The 19,711-nt window shown below is 38.4% G+C and overlaps 1 protein-coding gene across 1 annotated transcript in view; it reads right to left on the minus strand.

The window, feature by feature from the left end:
• Positions 1-19,711, minus strand: part of LOC120423028 (fibrillin-1-like) — a 137,929-nt gene that overhangs the window by 63,993 nt on the left and 54,225 nt on the right. The window contains exons 3-5 of the mRNA XM_039586669.2: positions 10,299-10,482; positions 10,030-10,217; positions 3,227-3,823 (exon numbers count right to left, since the gene is read on the minus strand). Of these exons, the coding sequence (XP_039442603.2) occupies positions 3,227-3,823; positions 10,030-10,217; positions 10,299-10,482 (969 nt within the window). The remainder of the gene's footprint in view (positions 1-3,226; positions 3,824-10,029; positions 10,218-10,298; positions 10,483-19,711) is intronic.

Here is a 19,711-nt window from a genome sequence, read left to right on the forward strand (position 1 = left end):
AAAGTCTGGCAAAAATCAATAAAAAATGTTGAATATACGTTAACACATCTGTTATCAACTGATTGATATATACGGGGAAACTCATTTTGTCGTGTTGCAAAACATGTTTTTTAAACAAAAAGTTTACAAATTTTTGCGCGCCAAAAACTTGATGCTCATTATATTAAGCAAAAAATTTTGCTCGTCTTTTGCAACCAGTTTCATTGAGATTGATGCAGGGAATTATGAGAAATAAGCGATTTTGTTCTTCAATCCGGTAGAAGGGCATACGATCTTAGGCAAATAACCTCAATGTAACTGTCAAAATACAACTAAAGGCCGCAAACAAATTTATTTTCAACTTTTTGTAATTGCAAAAACGCCCTCGTAACGGAAAATTTGGAATATTTGAACCACTGAATTTTTTTTTCATTAAATCAAACAAAGAGCCATACAATTATTTGTGCACATGATTTGAAAATATTTTAATATTTGTATTAAGACCATCCATAAGCCACGTCGCAAGTAACATTTTTAAACCAACTAGCCACCACCTAGATTTATTGAATGATGATGGCCCTCCACTAACCCCCGCCCATGGGATTACATGAAGTTTATTTATCTTGTTAGATATTTTTGTAATTTAACTGTGTTTTTGATTCATTATTTATGTATTTATTCTCTTGTTTTAAACCATGCGCGTCCATCAAAAAACCTTTATTTCTTTAACATTGCATTGAACAGGGACCATCTGGGTATTGAGATTATTTCCCCCCGACCCATCTCACACACATATGAGTCCATTCAAGGGTTTTACCGCGCCCAGAGTCGCGTTGCTTTTGATAAATTTGTCATATGAGGCCCAGAGACGTTTGTTTTCGTGTACCCAAAGAGACGTGTACCGTTATACGAATGCCGACTGCCATAACGTGCCTCCTTCACAGCAACCCTCTAGGGATTTAACACACGTGGACTTCACAAATTAACATTATTCTTAACGAAACACAAACAATGCCGTTTAAACACATTAAAATTGTCCTCATTTTTTACTTCACTTGGCAAATTGTTGTATAATTTTATGCCCTTATAATATAAAGAGTTCTGTGAAGATGCAAGTAAGAACGAAGCAGTTCTTATTTCATCTGCAAACCGAGTTCTATGTGAATGTATCCCTAGTAACATTTTAGGTTTTAAGTAGGCCATAAAAGCCTATTTAGGCCGTATGAGGGTTTTCAGAACCATGATAAAACCTGTAAGTTTATAAATGTTACTAGGGATGTCTCGTCCCCTTTTTATCCTTTCATTCAAATACTCTGGAGCTTGGCCTTTTGCAATTTTGTGCACCAACATTAATGTCAAAAACGTTACTCTTTGTCTCACTGATAGCCACTGCAGTGTTTCCAGCATAACTCGCCTAGGTGTCCTTCTGTTGCATTTGAGAATCAATCTCATCACTTTGTTTTGTAGTTTTTGCAGTCTATTCATTTGTTGTTCATTTGGTTTATTGAGGTTTTATGGTAGCATCTTGATTACTTGATTGCTTGCATCTTGATCTTGATTTGGGCTTTCACCGCAACCAATAAGCAAGAGCTAATCAATAGGTTCTAACAAGGTTTTATGCCTCGGACATAAAACCTGGTGAAAATAAAAGCCGACTGGCTTTCAATAAGGTTTTATGAAAGTTTTAATAAAGGCTTAAAAACCAGCTGTCAAGTGCCATTAGTGCAGCATTCAGTAAAGTGCAAGTTCCTAAAATAGCATTTAACGCAGCCAAATAGCAATGCTTAAATATGGCGCTAAACGCGTGGTCTGATTGAATATGATTGACCGCCATCTTGGCAGAAAAAAATGAAAAAAGCATAAATTTGATTGAAATTTGATGAAAACACACAATTATGATAAATTTCTTACCTGGTTAGCATATAGCCATAGAAGTTGAAAAATGATTTAAACATTTTTTGCGAAAAAATAAGCGAATAAAAAAATGTCATTAAAAACTGTAATTGAAGAAGAAATATTTTTGATGAAGCGAGTTGATTTTTTGGCTCTATCTCCCCCACATTTATCGATAAAATTTCAACCGCAGCTGAATTTGAGCCACCAATTGCGAGGAATAAGCTTTGAAATTATTTTAATTACCTCCAATATCTATCATATCATCATCCATTATTTCATTTGGCAAGAACAAGACTTATTTTTTACCAGAATAAAATCTGTTTGCAATAAGACGCATGAAGACGAACGAAATGTCATTTTTCCCTAACTCCAAACATGGTTTTAACAAAGGTTTTATTAAGGATTTAAGGAGGTTGTTAGGATTCAGTTGTAAAGCCTTGAGCTCCTATGTGGGTTTTATAAATAGACCGTAACAACCTTTTGCGGAGGTCCTATTGGGTTTTGAGTGGGGATTATCGTGGTTCTTGGGATTTTGTTACGACTATGTGGTTTTAATGCTGGGTTTGGCTGATAGGTTTTATAGCGGTTGTGACAGCTTTGATAAAGCCTAAAATGTTACTTGGGGTGGACACTTTATTGGAAATCACAATCAATTAATGGAAATCTATGAATTCTATAGTTTCAAGCTTTTAAACTTAATGATTGTACTGCAAAACGGATTTAATTACCACTTAAAAAATATCCCGGAAGTCCCGTTTCTCGAGATATTCAAATTTAGAAAAAAAATTGGGCGCTCTTTTGATAAAACTTAACTCGTTTCAGAGACGAAATGTTTACAATTTCTGTAAATAGATTTTAAAAGTTGTGATATGTTTGCCACAAGTAAACAAAAAAAACTTCTCTCCAAAATTCCCCAGGGCATAGCCTTGGAGCTCAGTGTAGAAATTTAGAAATTTCTCAGATATTTATTAGTGCCGGGCAAAAGTCAAATTTGTTTAAGAATATTGAATTAACCATTGTGGCACCCCCTACAGCGTGGTACAGACCTTTAATGCTATGCTTTGGGTTTTATAAGTTGTGATTAGTCTTTTTAAAAATTGAATAAAAAGTTTGTGTTTAAATAAATCTGTGCTAAGCAACTCATTGAATTTATCCACATATTTCAACAGTTTTTAAATCTATTTAAAATTCAATATCATAAACATAAAGCATATCAATGGATCTGTACTCTCTTCCTGGGAAATCTATCTAGACGATAATGGAGAGCACACAAACATCGATGCATTTAAATCTGCTTCAGCTCCTGAACAAACCAAAAAGCCGTTCAATTTGCATCGTAAGCAAAACTTACCGTGACAAGTTCGACCATCCTTTGAGTCGAGCTGGAATCCATGATAGCACAAGCATTGAATTTGTGGCTGCACATCGTTTTCGTTGAAGATTACACGACACTCGTGGTCACACCCACCCCGGTTGTCCCCACAACTGGGCTCTTCTCTAGGCTCCTCCGTCGTAGTGCTGGTCGTCGTCGTTGTACTAGTACTGCTGGTCATCTGTACCGTCTGTTCACTTTCATCTTCATCATCATCTTCCCCATCGCCGTCCCCCTCCGGTTCTCCATCGATTTCTTCATCTTCATTGGTTTCTTTCCTCACTTCACTCACCGTCTGGTCGGGCTTTTCGGTGGCTTCATCAACACTTTTGGGGCTCGAATCAAGTTCCGCTCCGCTAGGATGCACTTCCTGGTTGCCTGTTTCTTCCTCCGATATTGAAGGACGCTCGGGCTCGCTGGGCTCTTCTGTGGTTGTAGCAGCAGCTGCCACCGGACTGTGACTTACAGGAGCATCAGGTGTTGTCGATGGAACCACCACCGACGACGGCAACTCTTGGTCCTGGTCTCGTTTTTCGGCAGGTTCCTCTTGTTCTTCTTCTTCCTCTTCATCGTAATCTGTAGTAGAAAAAGTGAACGGGAAACATATGGAAGGTAATTAATTAACGATTTCCATCACAGAAGCTTTCAAGAGGTATTTGTGAAATGAACTCGTTGCACAACTCTATTTAGAGGGCTGTGCAATCTAACACATTCCAGATCGGCGATAGAATGTGATTAAAAACGGTTCGGAAGCCGTCCACGAAGAAGAAAACAGGATGAAACGACCCACGACCGGCTAACCGCCTAATCACCGCTCAACAAAACCGTCAACACTTCAGAAACAGTCTGCTCGTGTCTGGTGGGCAAACTTGAGCTGACAGCTCAAACAAACCGCGCGCCGACGAGCGGTAGCCGTCAAGTAAAAAGTGAGCTTTCTGGGCGATGGGAAAAAGCACATCGCAATGATATACAGAGCAGCCGAGGAACCACCCATCAAGCGAAACAGTAGTAGTTGGTTCGTTCCAGCGAGCAAGTTACGCGTTATCAAAAACCACTTAAACAAATTATTCCCGTCTTGTTTCATCAACCTCCGCGCCACCACGGGGGGAGAAGCATCATCCCGCAAACCGCCCGGTTTTTCCTCATCTGTCAGAGGAGGGTGTGTCTTTTTGAGCACGAGGACCAACAAAAGACACGGTGGAATTTATTTCGTGGACGAGTGCGAAATATATCTATTTCAAAACAAATCTTGAATGAATCCGACAAGTCTTGCAGAGTTGGAATTATACAACGGGTGCTGAAAAAATCGAACTTTGCTACAAAACACAGTTTGTACAATTCTGTACAAGTTTCCAAAACGCTGTTACGATGAGTGATGAAAAGTTTAAACTTTCGATACTAAAGTTCTTAAGTGAGGCATCACAAAAACAGGTCACAAATTGTAATGAATGAAAACATAAAACCTGAAATACTTCTAAAATCAACCCACTGTGCAACGCGTACAGCAGAAGCGCGACCGCAGAGCTTAAAAAGTTTGCCCTCCTCCAAACGAAAAAAAAAAAATAAACACAGAGCCAAAGCCACCCCAAGTTGACTAGTTGGTTGGTTTTGCTGTTGGGTGGCGACTGTTCGCCAGGAGCGCGATATCAAGCTGCGAAATAAATTAATTAATATCAAGATTCAGATCAAATCGTTTAAGCTCTCGTGGCCTCCCCTCGAAACTTTCTTAGTCATTCGGTGACTGGTTCCGACTTTTGTACGCCAGGTCTCAACAGTGTTTGGCGGCTTTTCGCTGGTGGTGATGGGAAGAAGTTCTGGCAGAGTATGGAATTTGGTGGCAATAAACATTAACAGACTGTGGTTTTCAATTACCATCTTGAGGTGGAGTTTTTTGCGGGAAAGTTTTGGGAAAAATTATTCACTTTCTTGGGCCGATAAGAATCACTTGCCACAAATCGTAACTTTACTTTGTGTTTTGAATTAAATATCATAAGACATTTCTCGAGTAAACTCATGACAATATGTGGATACGTTATGCTTTGAAAAGTCAACACACGCATTCACAATGCCATAATAATTCAAGATATCATTGTTCGGCGAACGATAAGTGCACGCAGAAATTGAATCTAAACATAACTCATATCCTCAAACCTCCCGAGGCTGCGGCCTGTGCAAATTCGATTATTAAATCCAAGCACGCAATTTTCCACGGAAAGCTCTCTATCTTGTCTATGAATAGCACGGTCAGAATAAACTACCCATTTTCCTAGAAATTTCAAAAGCAAACTTTAACACAACATTTCCCACAGTGCATCCCATTCATCGTCGATCAGTGTGGAACAAAATGTGACCACTGGGCTGTGAAATCTTGATAAAGTGCAAATTCACCGACCACTTTGAATGTAGGCCACTTTCGGACCCCAACCGAGGCGGAGGTCGTCCTGTTCCGAAAGGGCCTCTGGTACGTCGTACGCTCTGGTACCGATCATCACGTTCCGCGCTTCCAATGGCACCTCAGAGGGGGGTGCCCTCATAAAGCTGCTGCTGCTGCTGCCGATGGCGGAAAGACTTTGGCTCAACATAGAGTCATGATGCGGCGGCGGCGGCTGCGGCGTGATTTGGTGGTATCTATCAAATTTAATCTCGGATCGATTTCGATTTCGGGAACCATTGCGTGGCGGCGCTTTTTGAACGATTGTGTGTGGTTTTGCGCTTTATTTTGACGCGGTTTGTGCGCCGAGCAAAGAAACGAATTGTCGAAATTTTCACATTCCTTAAAGGGATTCCATTGTGAATCCATAACAATTTACTAAAATATTAGTATAAACTTATTTATTTATTATTTCGTCTCTTAAATACGATGTTGTCGCATTGCTGTTCAAATTTAAATCTACTATTCGTAACTTGTTGTGGACAGAGAAGCCTACAACACTCCCGCTGTTCCAAAAAGGGGCATCTTTACAACCATGAAAGAGTAAACCAAAAAAAGCTAGCAAAAGGTCGTGAAGATCTAAGACACTGATCTATTTTTAAATTACAGTCTCTTTACGCGAGATTATCGCGATGCAAAGTGGCGAGAAACCACCCGAAAGGAATGAAACTTTGTCACTGATCAAAACAAACCAAATTGATCGAGAGTTGCTGCCTATTTGGAGAGGAGCGATTGATTGAGCAGCTAATATCCGCACTCGACCGGGACCGGAGATCATCGGCTTTGCAAAGCGGCACCGGCGTCGTCTACTTCGTGATGTCGGCTTGAGATTAGTGTCGCTTAATCCAATTTATTGTGTTCGTAAAATGCTGAGCCTTTGAAAGTATCGGATTGCGGTAGATTCCATTATTTGCTTTTCTTTTAGTGGCGTGGAACTTTGAAATTGTTGCAGAAACGAGATGTTATAAGAAATTCACTAAGAATCGAGAGCAGAAAAAACTTAATCCAATACTGTTGCTTAAACAAAATAAATTTAATTCAGTTTGTACTTAGTTTTTATTTAGCGATACAATTGTTTCGCAACCATACATTTTCAAAAAAGCTTAATTTTGACAAATTTTAGTTAGAAAAACATGTTTTTAAGTGCGAATAAATTTATATTGCACATATATTTAAAATATTTTAAAACTGGTGCGTGATTAAACATTATTTTCAACAAAAGAAATTTCATTTAAAGTTGTATTCAGTTGATTGAGTTATTTTCACTTATTAGCAGTTCTCTCAGATTTCGGTTATTCAATTTTGTTTGTATTTTTTAATCCTACTGAAACTTTTTTGGTGCCTTCGGAATGCCCAAAGAAGCCATTTTACATCATTAGTTTGTCCATATAATTTTCCATACAAATTTGGCAGCTGTCCATACAAAAATGATATATGAAAATTCAAAAATCTGTATCTTTTGAAGGATTTTTTTAACCGATTTGGTGTTTTCTGCAAAGTTGTTGTAGGTATGGATAAAGACTGCACTGAAAAAAAAAAAAATGATTAACGTTAAAACATTTTTTTGTGATTTTCATTTAACTTTTTGTCACCAAAACTAGATTTGCAAAATAACACTATTTTTTATATGTTTAAGAGGACATCAATGCCAACTTTTCAGAAATGTCTAGGCTGTGCAAAAAATCATTGAACGGGTTTTGAATGTTTTGAAACAATACTGATTTTTAAGAAAATCGAAATATTGGTCGCAAAAATTTTTCAATTTCATTTTTCGATATAAAATCAAATTTGCAATCAAAAATTACTTGAAAATATTTGCATTTTTTCATTTTTGAAAATTGGTGCACTTATTTGCACACTTTTGGAAAAAATATTTTTGAAAAGCTGAGAAAAATTCTCTATATTTTGCTTTTTTGAACTTTGTTGATACGACCCTTAGTTGCTGAGATATTCTGGTTTAAAAACAAGATAATTGATGTTTTCTTAGTCTCACCCAAGCAACCCTATCAATGGTTCTACACAGAAAAAAAAATCATGGTAATATTACATCTGGGAAGGGGTACATCTTTTATGACAAAAAAAAAGGTGTAATTTTACCTCTGGAAATGTGTAATTTTACCACTTTTCTGGTGTAATGTCACTTTTTCAGTCTAAATTGAGGTAAAATTACATCATAAAAGAGGTAATATTCAACCTTCCAAAATTAAAGCTTCCAAATTGACATTATTTTTTTCTGTTTAGAATTGTTACTTTTTTTTCATCATTTTTCTTTTTTGTCATGTATTTTTACAAATTTTTACATTCATCTTTTGATCTTTTGACCCTTATTCTAAGACATTTTCTCGCACATTTTTTTTGCACGTGCTTTTTCCAACCCTCTAGAACATACCGTGATTTTAAAATGTGCCAACATTTTTTGGGTTAAATGGAAACTGAACTCATTGAAACTTGTTTGGTATCATTAAATATTTTTAAATTGTTTTGAAATCTAAAAAAAACATTTAAGAAACGTGCATTTTTGTCACATTCAGGTATCGTGGTTAAGATAAAACCACAGACAAACAAAAAATAGTTATTAATCGATTGTTTTCAAATTCATTTCAAGTCCCAAAATAACTCAAATTTAAAACATCAAAGGAGAAAAAAGCAGTAGCAACTGTCGAAATCAGATATCACCCATCGGCGGGCTCCTCTCCTCACGGGTCAGAGCTGCCGATCGCAGTGTGGCTCCTTAAAAGGCCCGCTCATTAATATTCACGACAACCATCCGTACGTTTTGTTTATTTTGGGAATCAATAGCTGTCTGATATAAATCTCCAAATCATCATTAGACAAATCGCCAACACACGCACATTCCATCAGCGCAGGGGGAAAACAAAATTTTTAAGCAACAAATCCTCAAAGTATTCCGTTATCATAGGCTCATTAGGAATCACCTTTTCCAACACTTCTCAGATTGTTTCCCATTATGTGAAATTAGATTTTTATCTGCCGCAAAAGCTCCACGCCCGCCGTTCGCCTTTTGATGACTCAAGTTTTTCATGATACGCACCACACTGGCTGGCTGGTTGTAAACTGAAACGCAGATGTGTCAAAATTGGTGCTGTGGCCACAGAGCGGACCTCCACCACCGCCGCCGCTGCCTCCCAGGGTACTTCATTAGGCCCAAATGGGATTTGGAGCTGCGGGAAGAAATTGAAACTTTTTTTTTCCTTACTTCACCCCGGCTCATCTCATTATGATATGGACGGAATGATCCCTCTCTCACTGTCTTCTCTTTCTCGCGATGGGCGGGCTAAATTAAGTTGTTTGATTAATGCTGGGACGCTGATAAGTGGTGGACCTCGACTTGAGGTTAAATTAAGTACAGCCGATAAATTTTCAACGCCTCTGACTTTACCAGATCAAAAAATACAACTTCAGTTTATCCATCCTTGTTTGTGAACGCTTCAAACCACCAGCTTTAGTCATTGTTCAAGACAACTCTCGGATTAAGTAACAAAAACAATCCACAACCCTTCATCAGGTGCTCGCCTGCAAGTCACCACCCCGTCAATCCTGTGTGCTCACAGTTCCGGTGTGGTTCAGGCCCCATAACCAAGCCCACTTGAAAGTTTTCCCAGCTTCTCGTTTTGCTCTCCAACAAGTGACCTTTGTTGGCACAAGAAGTGGTCACGTGTGAGGGTATGTATACGAAGCACTTCATGGAAATGTAATCATTCTTCTTTCTAGCCTGGTTCACACCGACTCAACTTTTCGAACATCGGAATGCTCAACACGTGTTTCCGGAAAATCACCCCACCCTCTGCTCCCTGCTTTTAGAATAACCACTTTGGGTTGAAGCATTTAGGGTGGCCAGAGACTGATTCATTTGAACTCTTGCTAAAATAAGCCAAAATCTGGAAACCCTACCCATGGTAAATGGTACCTATTTCTCAGAGTACACCTGCCTCGGCTGCTGCAATGTAAATCCTACCGTCCCGATTAATTTTGTTGCAATCCACACAAGAGCCTTGCTGCCATCCATCTACGTAGGACCTTCACCACCACCACCAGTCTGTGTAGAGAGCCTCTGGAACAAACTCTATCGATCAAAAAGTGAAAAGTAGCTTCCACAAAATGCTATGCAATAGAGTGGCTAAGCTTCTTTGCAAACAGAATAAAGTAAAACCAAACAAAACTACATACATTACTCACTCAGGCAAAAGTTGGTATAAAGAAGTGGTGCATGCTTTTAAAAAAGTTGTTTAGTTAGGCTATTGGAGCCATAATTCCCTGGGCGATTTTCTGAAGAAAAACAACTTCTTCCGAAACAAACCATAATTGATCAATTTTCAGTTTACTGACTCACCCTCCTCTTCTTCCTCCTCGTCTTCCTCGTCCTCCTCTCCCGCGGGCCGGGTTGACACACAGGTGGGTCTCGTCCCCACCCACTTCTTGCCGCTGCAAAACAATCGATCCGTTTCCGCCGGCTGCAGCTCGTAGTAGTCGTCACACTCGTAGAACGCCACCAGGAACACCTGGTCGTCCTTTCTTCGTCTGTTGGCCCAAGGGGGGGAAAAGAAAGCAAACAATTGTCAACAAACAATTTCTCAAGTCAGCATTCACGTGCGTGCGTACCTGTTGTACTTGACAACGTAGCCGTTGTCTATCTCGGGTGCATGAATCAGACCCTGAGCCATGCAGGACAGGTCCAGCTGGGCGGCCAGTTCACTGCTCACGTCGGTCTCCTCCTGGATGTTTTGAGCTCGGCCATTCTTGCGCTTCTTTTGTGGTGATGTCCCACCACCGTCATCGGAAGAGTCTGTTGGGAAAATAAATAGCTTAGTTAATGAAGGTCAAAAAAATGAACGTAATGCCACCATTACCAAGAAATAGAGTGTTCTTTTATCTAAAATTACTACAGTTAAAGTACGGCACGGGATGCAGTCAAGATTTTTTTGTACCAGAAGTGCCGGTTCTGGATTGTTAGTCAAGTGCGCGGCCCGGTTGATCCACACAAGTAGGGAAAGAAATGGGAATTCCTTGGCCAAAATAATAAGATCCGAATTTTTTGTATGGCGGTTCGAGTGCTCCTATCCGAAATAGGGTGGTTCAAAAAATTACGTTTTTTGTCGATTTTCGCTAAACCCAAATTTTTCAAAAAAAAAAAACATATGCCCGGAACGGCTCAACCGACTTAATAGCGTCATAATTCAAAAGAAGGCTTTGGTCCGAAAAAACAAGCTGAATTTTTGAAGGTCTCGGGGCCAAAGGGCTCATATCTGAACAAATTTTTCCCTGATTCTTTGTAATGTTTTACATAACAAATCAAAAGATTGAAATTCTAAGTGATGAAGAATCCTGAAAATCTTCGTTAAGTTCAGCTTTGGGTCGATAAAGTAAAGTAAGTAAATTAGGGTGCTCCAATAAAAAAAAAAAACAAATTATCGCATTTTTATTTTGGCCAAGGCACTCCCATGCCAAGTTTGTGCCAAATCGGAGCACTTTTGATTTGGATACTTCCTGTTTAACGAGAAATCGCTGAATAAAGTGTTTGGTACACTTTAGTTTTTATTATGTATGTTTTGATCTCTCACGTTTGCGATCGAATTTTAAACAAAAAATGTAAAAAATATTTTTCAAAGTTGTTGTCTTTCGGCTCTGGGTCTGGACTCAAAACTTTAGACTCTGACGATTCAAGGCGAGGGGAGAGAAAGTTTAAAAAAACATAAAAAATGGAAAAACAGGCCATATTTTCTACATTTGAATGAAAAAGGTGTTTTAAAATACAGTATCCACTAGTTCAGATGTTTTGCAATCATCAGTTTTGAAAAAATGTAAAATTTGACGAAAACAAAATTTTTAGCAAGAAAAAACCAAACATGCTAAAAATGATATTAAACGCATGGGTTGTATTTGAAATTGATTTCGACTGATTGCTCTTAAATTTCCGTATTTTTTTTTTTTTTTTTTTTTTGTAAGAGCATGTCCCCTAGGGTGACAAGAAAAATTGAAAATTTCGGAAAATCGCAAGAGATACCCCCTGGATCAATTCTTCAGGCAAAAACAAGTAACTGTGCCAATTTTGAGCCAAATCGATTAAGGCGATCAACTCGGATCGTCTTGCACTTTTCTACAAAGTTGTAGGTAATTAAATTTCCTACAAGAATCTCACACTTGGACAGTTTTGGGCGAGACCTGCGCCACCTAGCAGAAAATTACTGAAACGATGTTTTTCCCCATACATTTTCGTGATTTTCCCCATGTAAACTTCAACGATGAAAAGCGACCCCTTAGCCTTAACCGATTTGGCTCAAAATTGGCACAGATACTTATTTTTGCATTAGGAATCGAGTCAGAGGGTATCTCAGATGTCGATTTTTTATTGTCACCCTAATGTCCCCTCATTTTTTGAGCCTAACCCACCAACATCACAACCCACCAACATCACAAAAATTAACCCACCAACATCACAAAAACTATAACCCACCAACATCACAAAAATTAAATATAAGCCGAAAACGAATACCTTGTAGAAAAAATAGTATCAGTTCAATGAAGGTTTATTTTTTTTTATTTCAAATTAACAACAAGCTACCAATAATATCACATCGATATATTATGAAGCTGATCATCTATGATTAATGTTTTTTTTTTTAAATCATGGTTTAGATAGAAAAAAATCAGAAGTATTTGACCTTTGCTAATATTTTTCAATGATTATGTTTACGATTTTGGGAACTCTTTTTTCTCCGTGTAACATCAAACAATTGTTTAACGTTGGGTGGAGATAATCAAATGTTGCAGAATAGATGATGCTAAGAAATAAAGTTAAAAATTCATTTCATGTTCTGAACAAAATATCAAAGCAGGAGTTATTTTTGATAGAAATTAAAAGCTTTTCAAAGCAGAGCGAACGGACCCAAATTCCTGAAAGTTTTAATTTATTTTGTCGTCACTAGCGCCAACTCCAAGGTACGTTGCTTTGCACAGAAAATGACATTTATATGTCTAAAAAGTTCAACTACTTTAAATTACCCGAAACTGTATCGACGTTACAAGCGTAATTGACCGTATCATCAAACCAGAAAGTTCCACTTCAGCGAAAATTAAACACTAAACTGGCACCGACCCCCATATTCTGTCCAAAAAAACCGGCTCCGTCAATCAGTTTGACATGTGAACAGGCGCGCCCGCGCGCGTGCACCCAGGATAATTGGCCGCCCCACACACTCTGAGCTGTGATCCTGGAATTTCCAACGAACGGCTCTTTTGACCCAATCTGCAACATTTTCGCATAATGAAACGCGGTTCGCTGCAGTTTTCCGGCCAGATTCGAAACCACTGACTGATGAGGACAGGTTAGGGTGGCACCCAGTCGGCTCATCCCGTGTTGTACCGATTATAGCGATACACAAACAGAAAACGTGCTAATCCACTTTGTGCACCGCTTAATCACATGAGAATTTTCGGATCTGCCGGCTGTTAATTAGATTGCCTCTTATGTTCTGAGGAGGATGGACACGGGGAGCGGGGAGGAGAGGGGGTTGAACCAAAGCTCGACAAAACAGCCATCCTGGCACACGTCACACAAAACTACTGCCGGTTCAGATCGGATCAGAGTCGGTGCACACCGTCGTCGTCGCCGTCATCAGCGGAAATGCAGACAAATCGTTTTCACCAGAGGATGGTGTCGTGACTTGAGCGGTATTCACTCCAAATTTTCGGAAAATCTTCCGTTTCGGATAAGAAACACAAACGCGTCTTTTCTGGCCAAAGCAAAACACACGACTGATTTATTTCTTGTTTGCTCACACATACATCTTCAACTTCTCTCTCGGCTGACCTGATCTCTCTTATTTCGCTAACTCTCTCTCTCTCTCACTCTTCTCTACCACACTCATTCACTACATCCTCGTTCTTCCCTACTCTTATTTTTGTCTTTGTGTCTTTTTTCACTACTGATTTTATTTTGGATTCATATCTTATTAATTAATAATAATCACAAATTCAACTGCAACCTAATGCTCAGCATGGTGTTCGTTGGTATTCTGGAAACACTGCTCATCCCAAGATTCAGTATTGGCAGATCCTTCTCCGGTATCCTTGATCGAGGTTCATGCAAGTCAAAACCCTAACGTCCATATGGTTTCCTGCAAATAAAAAAATAAAAAACGAAATACTCCAAAGCGCTCGTGTTATAAATTAATTGAATAATACACAAGAAATTATAACCTACAATCTTCCCAGAAAATGGGTTTGAGAAACAAAAATACTTTACCAATTAGTCCATTAATCGATATCACTATTATTATCCTTTTTTTTTGTTTACATTTTCCTTGAAATCCAATCATAAGCTCAAATTTTAAGTCTTGTAGGCTACGAGCCTATCGTTTCCCAAATCTTCACCTCAAAAAGATTGAAAGTCTAAGTCTTTCAAAAACAAACGATATATTTTTTTTTGCATCTTCCCTGAAATCCAATCATGAGCTCAAATTTAAGTCGTATAGGTTACGGGCCTATCGTTTCTCAAATCATCACCTCAAAAAGATTGAATGTCTAAAATTCTTCACCAACTTCCAAAAACAAACGATATTTATTTTTTTGCATCTTCCCTGAAATTCAATCATGAGCTCAAATTTAAGTCTTGTAGGTTACGAGCCTATCGTTTCTCAAATCGTCACCTCAAAAGATTGAAAGTCTAAAATTCTTTACCAACTTCAAAAACAAACGATATTTTTGTTTTTTCATCTTCCCTGAAATCCAATCATGAGCTCAAATTTAAGTCGTGTAGGTTACGAGCCTATCGTTTCTCAAATCATCACCTCAAAAGATTGAAAGTCTAAAATTCTTCACCAACTTTCAAAAACAAACGATATTTTTTTTTTTTGCATCTTCCCTGAAATCCAATCATGAGCTCCAATTTAAGTCGTGTAGGTTACGAGCCTATCGTTTCTCAAATCATCACCTCAAAAAGATTGAAAGTCTAAGTCTTTCAAAAACAAACGATATATTTTTTTTTTGCATCTTCCCTGAAATCCAATCATGAGCTCAAATTTAAGTCGTGTAGGTTACGGGCCTATCGTTTCTCAAATCATCACCTCAAAAAGATTGAAAGTCTAAAATTCTTCACCAACTTCAAAAACAAACGATATTTTTTTGCATCTTCCCTGAAATCCAATCATGAGCTCCAATTTAAGTCGTGTAGGTTACGAGCCTATCGTTTCTCAAATCATCACCTCAAAAAGATTGAATGTCTAAAATTCTTCACCAACTTCCAAAAACAAACGATATTTTTTTTTTTTGCATCTTCCCTGAAATTCAATCATGAGCTCAAATTTAAGTCTTGTAGGTTACGAGCCTATCGTTTCTCAAATCATCACCTCAAAAGATTGAAAGTCTAAAATTCTTCACCAACTTTCAAAAACAAACGATATTTTTTTTTTTTTTTTGCATCTTCCCTGAAATCCAATCATGAGCTCCAATTTAAGTCGTGTAGGTTACGAGCCTATCGTTTCTCAAATCATCACCTCAAAAAGATTGAATGTCTAAAATTCTTCACCAACTTCCAAAAACAAACGATATTTTTTTTTTTGCATCTTCCCTGAAATTCAATCATGAGCTCAAATTTAAGTCTTGTAGGTTACGAGCCTATCGTTTCTCAAATCGTCACCTCAAAAGATTGAAAGTCTAAAATTCTTTACCAACTTCAAAAACAAACGATATTTTTGTTTTTTCATCTTCCCTGAAATCCAATCATGAGCTCAAATTTAAGTCGTGTAGGTTACGAGCCTATCGTTTCTCAAATCGTCACCTCAAAAAGATTGAAAGTCTAAAATTCTTTACCAACTTCAAAAACAAACGATTTTTTTTTTTTTGCATCTTCCCTGAAATCCAATCATGAGCTCTAATTTAAGTCGTGTAGGTTACGAGCCTATCGTTTCTCAAATCATCACCTCAAAAAGATTGAAAGTCTAAGTCTTTCAAAAACAAACGATATATTTTTTTTTTGCATCTTCCCTGAAATCCAATCATGAGCTCAAATTTAAGTCTTGTAGGTTACGAGCCTATCGTTTCTCAAATCGTCACCTCAAAAGATTGAAAGTCTAAAATTCTTTACCAACTTCAAAAACAAACGATATTTTTGTTTTGCATCTTCCCTGAAATCCAATCATGAGCTCCAATTTAAGTCATGTAGGTTACGAGCCTATCGTTTCTCAAATCATCACCTCAAAAAGATTGAATGTCTAAAATTCTTCACCAACTTCCAAAAACAAACGATATTTTTTTTTGCATCTTCCCTGAAATTCAATCATGAGCTCAAATTTAAGTCTTGTAGGTTACGAGCCTATCGTTTCTCAAATCATCACCTCAAAAGATTGAAAGTCTAAAATTCTTCACCAACTTTCAAAAACAAACGATATTTTTTTTGCATCTTCCCTGAAATCCAATCATGAGCTCCAATTTAAGTCGTGTAGGTTACGAGCCTATCGTTTCTCAAATCATCACCTCAAAAAGATTGAATGTCTAAAATTCTTCACCAACTTCCAAAAACAAACGATATTTTTTTTTTTGCATCTTCCCTGAAATTCAATCATGAGCTCAAATTTAAGTCTTGTAGGTTACGAGCCTATCGTTTCTCAAATCGTCACCTCAAAAGATTGAAAGTCTAAAATTCTTTACCAACTTCAAAAACAAACGATATTTTTGTTTTTTCATCTTCCCTGAAATCCAATCATGAGCTCAAATTTAAGTCGTGTAGGTTACGAGCCTATCGTTTCTCAAATCGTCACCTCAAAAAGATTGAAAGTCTAAAATTCTTTACCAACTTCAAAAACAAACGATTTTTTTTTTTTGCATCTTCCCTGAAATTCAATCATGAGCTCAAATTTAAGTCGTGTAGGTTACGAGCCTATCGTTTCTCAAATCATCACCTCAAAAAGATTGAAAGTCTAAAATTCTTCACCAACTTTCAAAAACAAACGATATTTTTTTTGCATCTTCCCTGAAATTCAATCATGAGCTCAAATTTAAGTCTTGTAGGTTACGAGCCTATCGTTTCTCAAATCATCACCTCAAAAGATTGAAAGTCTAAAATTCTTTACCAACTTCAAAAACAAACGATATTTTTGTTTTTTCATCTTCCCTGAAATCCAATCATGAGCTCAAATTTAAGTCGTGTAGGTTACGAGCCTATCGTTTCTCAAATCGTCACCTCAAAAAGATTGAAAGTCTAAAATTCTTCACCAACATCAAAAACAAACGATATTTTTGTTTTTGCATCTTCCCTGAAATCCAATCATGAGCTCAAATTTAAGTCTTGTAGGTTACGAGCCTATCGTTTCTGAAATCATCACCTCAAAAAGATTGAATGTCTAAAATTCTTCACCAACTTCAAAAACAAACGATATTTTTTTTTTGCATCTTCCCTGAAATCCAATTATGAGCTCAAATTTAAGTCGTGTAGGTTACGAGCATATCGTTTTATAATCATTACTCCAAAAAGATTAAAAATATCTGAAATCTTTAACCAATTTGTCCAACAATAGGTTTGTTTCTTTATTATTTGTGTTTTACATCTTCCTTGAAATCCAATCATATACTCAAATTTAAGTCGTGTAGGTTACGAGCCTAACGTTTTTTAAAACATCACCTCAAAAAGATTCAATATCTGAAATCCTTAACCAATTTGTCCAACAATCGATAAATCCCAGTTTTGTAGCATCTTCCCTGAATTCGAATTATGAGCTCAAAATTTACCCATAAATTACGCTCAATTATTGCTGGAGCATCAAGCTCAATGTATACATAATTCTTCCTCTATCCTTCTACAGGGTTTAATCTCAAAGTATCCATAATCCACGCTTTACCCTCTGAAGAGACTCAAACAAAAATATGATAATAAACCAGCCGGTTTTTTTTTCGTGACGGCTTTCGCGGCACGCTCACTTCAACTGTTCTGGACTAATATTTGAACATGGCGTATCTCTAAACAAGTTTTTTTAAGAAAATGATTTCAGACTGCTTATTTTGTCGTTTTAAACCGAAACAAGGCAAAAACTAGATTTATTTGAACTATACGCCATTTTCAAAAGTTTGGCTAGATAATATCGAAGGCCGCCATCTTAGGCCCACTGGGCCCACAAAAAGAGGTACACTCAGTTTGTATGGGAGCTGTCAACATACTCCCGGGCTGTAATAAACGCTCTATTTCACTGGGGATTCAAGCTCGAAGTATCCATAATCCAAGCTCTACCCTCTCGGGGGACTCAGGCACACGAATGCAATAGTAAACGCTCTACCCTCACAGGGAACTCAAGCTACAAGTATCCATAATCCAAGCTCTACCCTCTCGGGGGACTCAAGCACACATATGCATAATAAACGCTCTACCCTCACAGGGGACTCAAGCTACAAGTATCCATAATCCAAGCTCTACCCTCTCGGGGGACTCAAGCACACATATGCATAATAAACGCTCTACCCTCACAGGTGACTCAAGCTCAAAGTATCCATAATCCAAGCTCTACCCTCTCGGGGGACTCAAGCACACATATGCATAATAAACGCTCTACCCTCACAGGGGACTCAAGCTCAAAGTATCCATAATGCAAGCTCTACCCTCTCGGGGGACTCAAGCTACAAGTATCCATAATCCAAGCTCTACCCTCTCGGGGGACTCAAGCACACATATGCATAATAAACGCTCTACCCTCACAGGGGACTCAAGCAATAAGTATCCATAATCCAAGCTCTACCCTCTCGGGGGACTCAAGCACACATATGCATAATAAACACTCTACCCTCACAGGGGACTCAAGCTCAAAGTATCCATAATGCAAGCTCTACCCTCTCGGGGGACTCAAGCACACATATGCATAATAAACGCTCTACCCTCACAGGGGACTCAAGCTCAAAGTATCCATAATGCAAGCTCTACCCTCTCGGGGGACTCAAGCACACATATGCATAATAAACGCTCTACCCTCACAGGGGACTCAAGCTCAAAGTATCCATAATGCAAGCTCTACCCTCTCGGGGGACTCAAGCACACATATGCATAATAAACGCTCTACCCTCACAGGGGACTCAAGCTCAAAGTATCCATAATGCAAGCTCTACCCTCTCAGGGGACTCAGGCACACGATGCAATAATAACGCTCTACTCTCACAGGAGACTCAAGCTACAAGTATCCATAATGCAAGCTCTACCCTTTCGAGGGACTCAAGCTCAAATATGCATAATAAACGCTCTACCCTCACAGTAGACTCAAGCTCAAGGATGCGAATCATCACTTACAAACGCATCAATTTGTGATCGGCATCCTGCGTTGGTATAAATTTCTCCATCGCTTTCTAACACAAGATGAAAGAGCACATAACAGTCAACAATGATGAACCAAAATAACCATCAGACACACGCATAGACATGATCTGTCACTGTCTGTTTGTCTCTTTTACGCTCATCCTAGCTAATGCGACAAAGCAAGACAGCACGTACCACACGAGCATCGCAGGTAACTAGATAGCAAATTAGGCAACGTTGCAAAAGAGAAGAGCTCTTCCTACGATAGTCGTTTACTTGTTTTGGCAGATTGCTCATCTCTCTCAGAGCAAGTCGAGAGGTTCCATTGAAATGAAGATCCCATCTATGAGTTGGTAGCATCCCTGCTCAAGCTCAAAGCATAGAGAAAAAAAATCAAATGGATCGCTTTACAACATGGCCTTGGCGGTCTTTATTAAAAGATTGCAAGTGTGGAACTTGCAGTCCGAAGGCTTAAAACGATCAGGCAATCCAAACCATTTTTTTACACTCACGCTCTCATTCTCCCCGGGATTCGATTTGACGACCCTTGGATTGTGAGTGTCCCTGCCGACCAGCGTGGGTTGGATAACCAAACGACCTGAATTTTGAAGTTGGCCGGGGCCAAATCTGTTCTTGATAAATCTCACCACTACACCACCGGATCCGTCCCAAACTCAATAATTCGTCTACCCTTCCAGGGGACTCGAGCTCAAAGTACACTAGCAGTAACAAGTAGGACTTATTA

The sequence above is a fragment of the Culex pipiens genome, chromosome 3 (genome assembly GCF_016801865.2).
Source record: "Culex pipiens pallens isolate TS chromosome 3, TS_CPP_V2, whole genome shotgun sequence".
Taxonomy (NCBI): domain Eukaryota; kingdom Metazoa; phylum Arthropoda; class Insecta; order Diptera; family Culicidae; genus Culex; species Culex pipiens.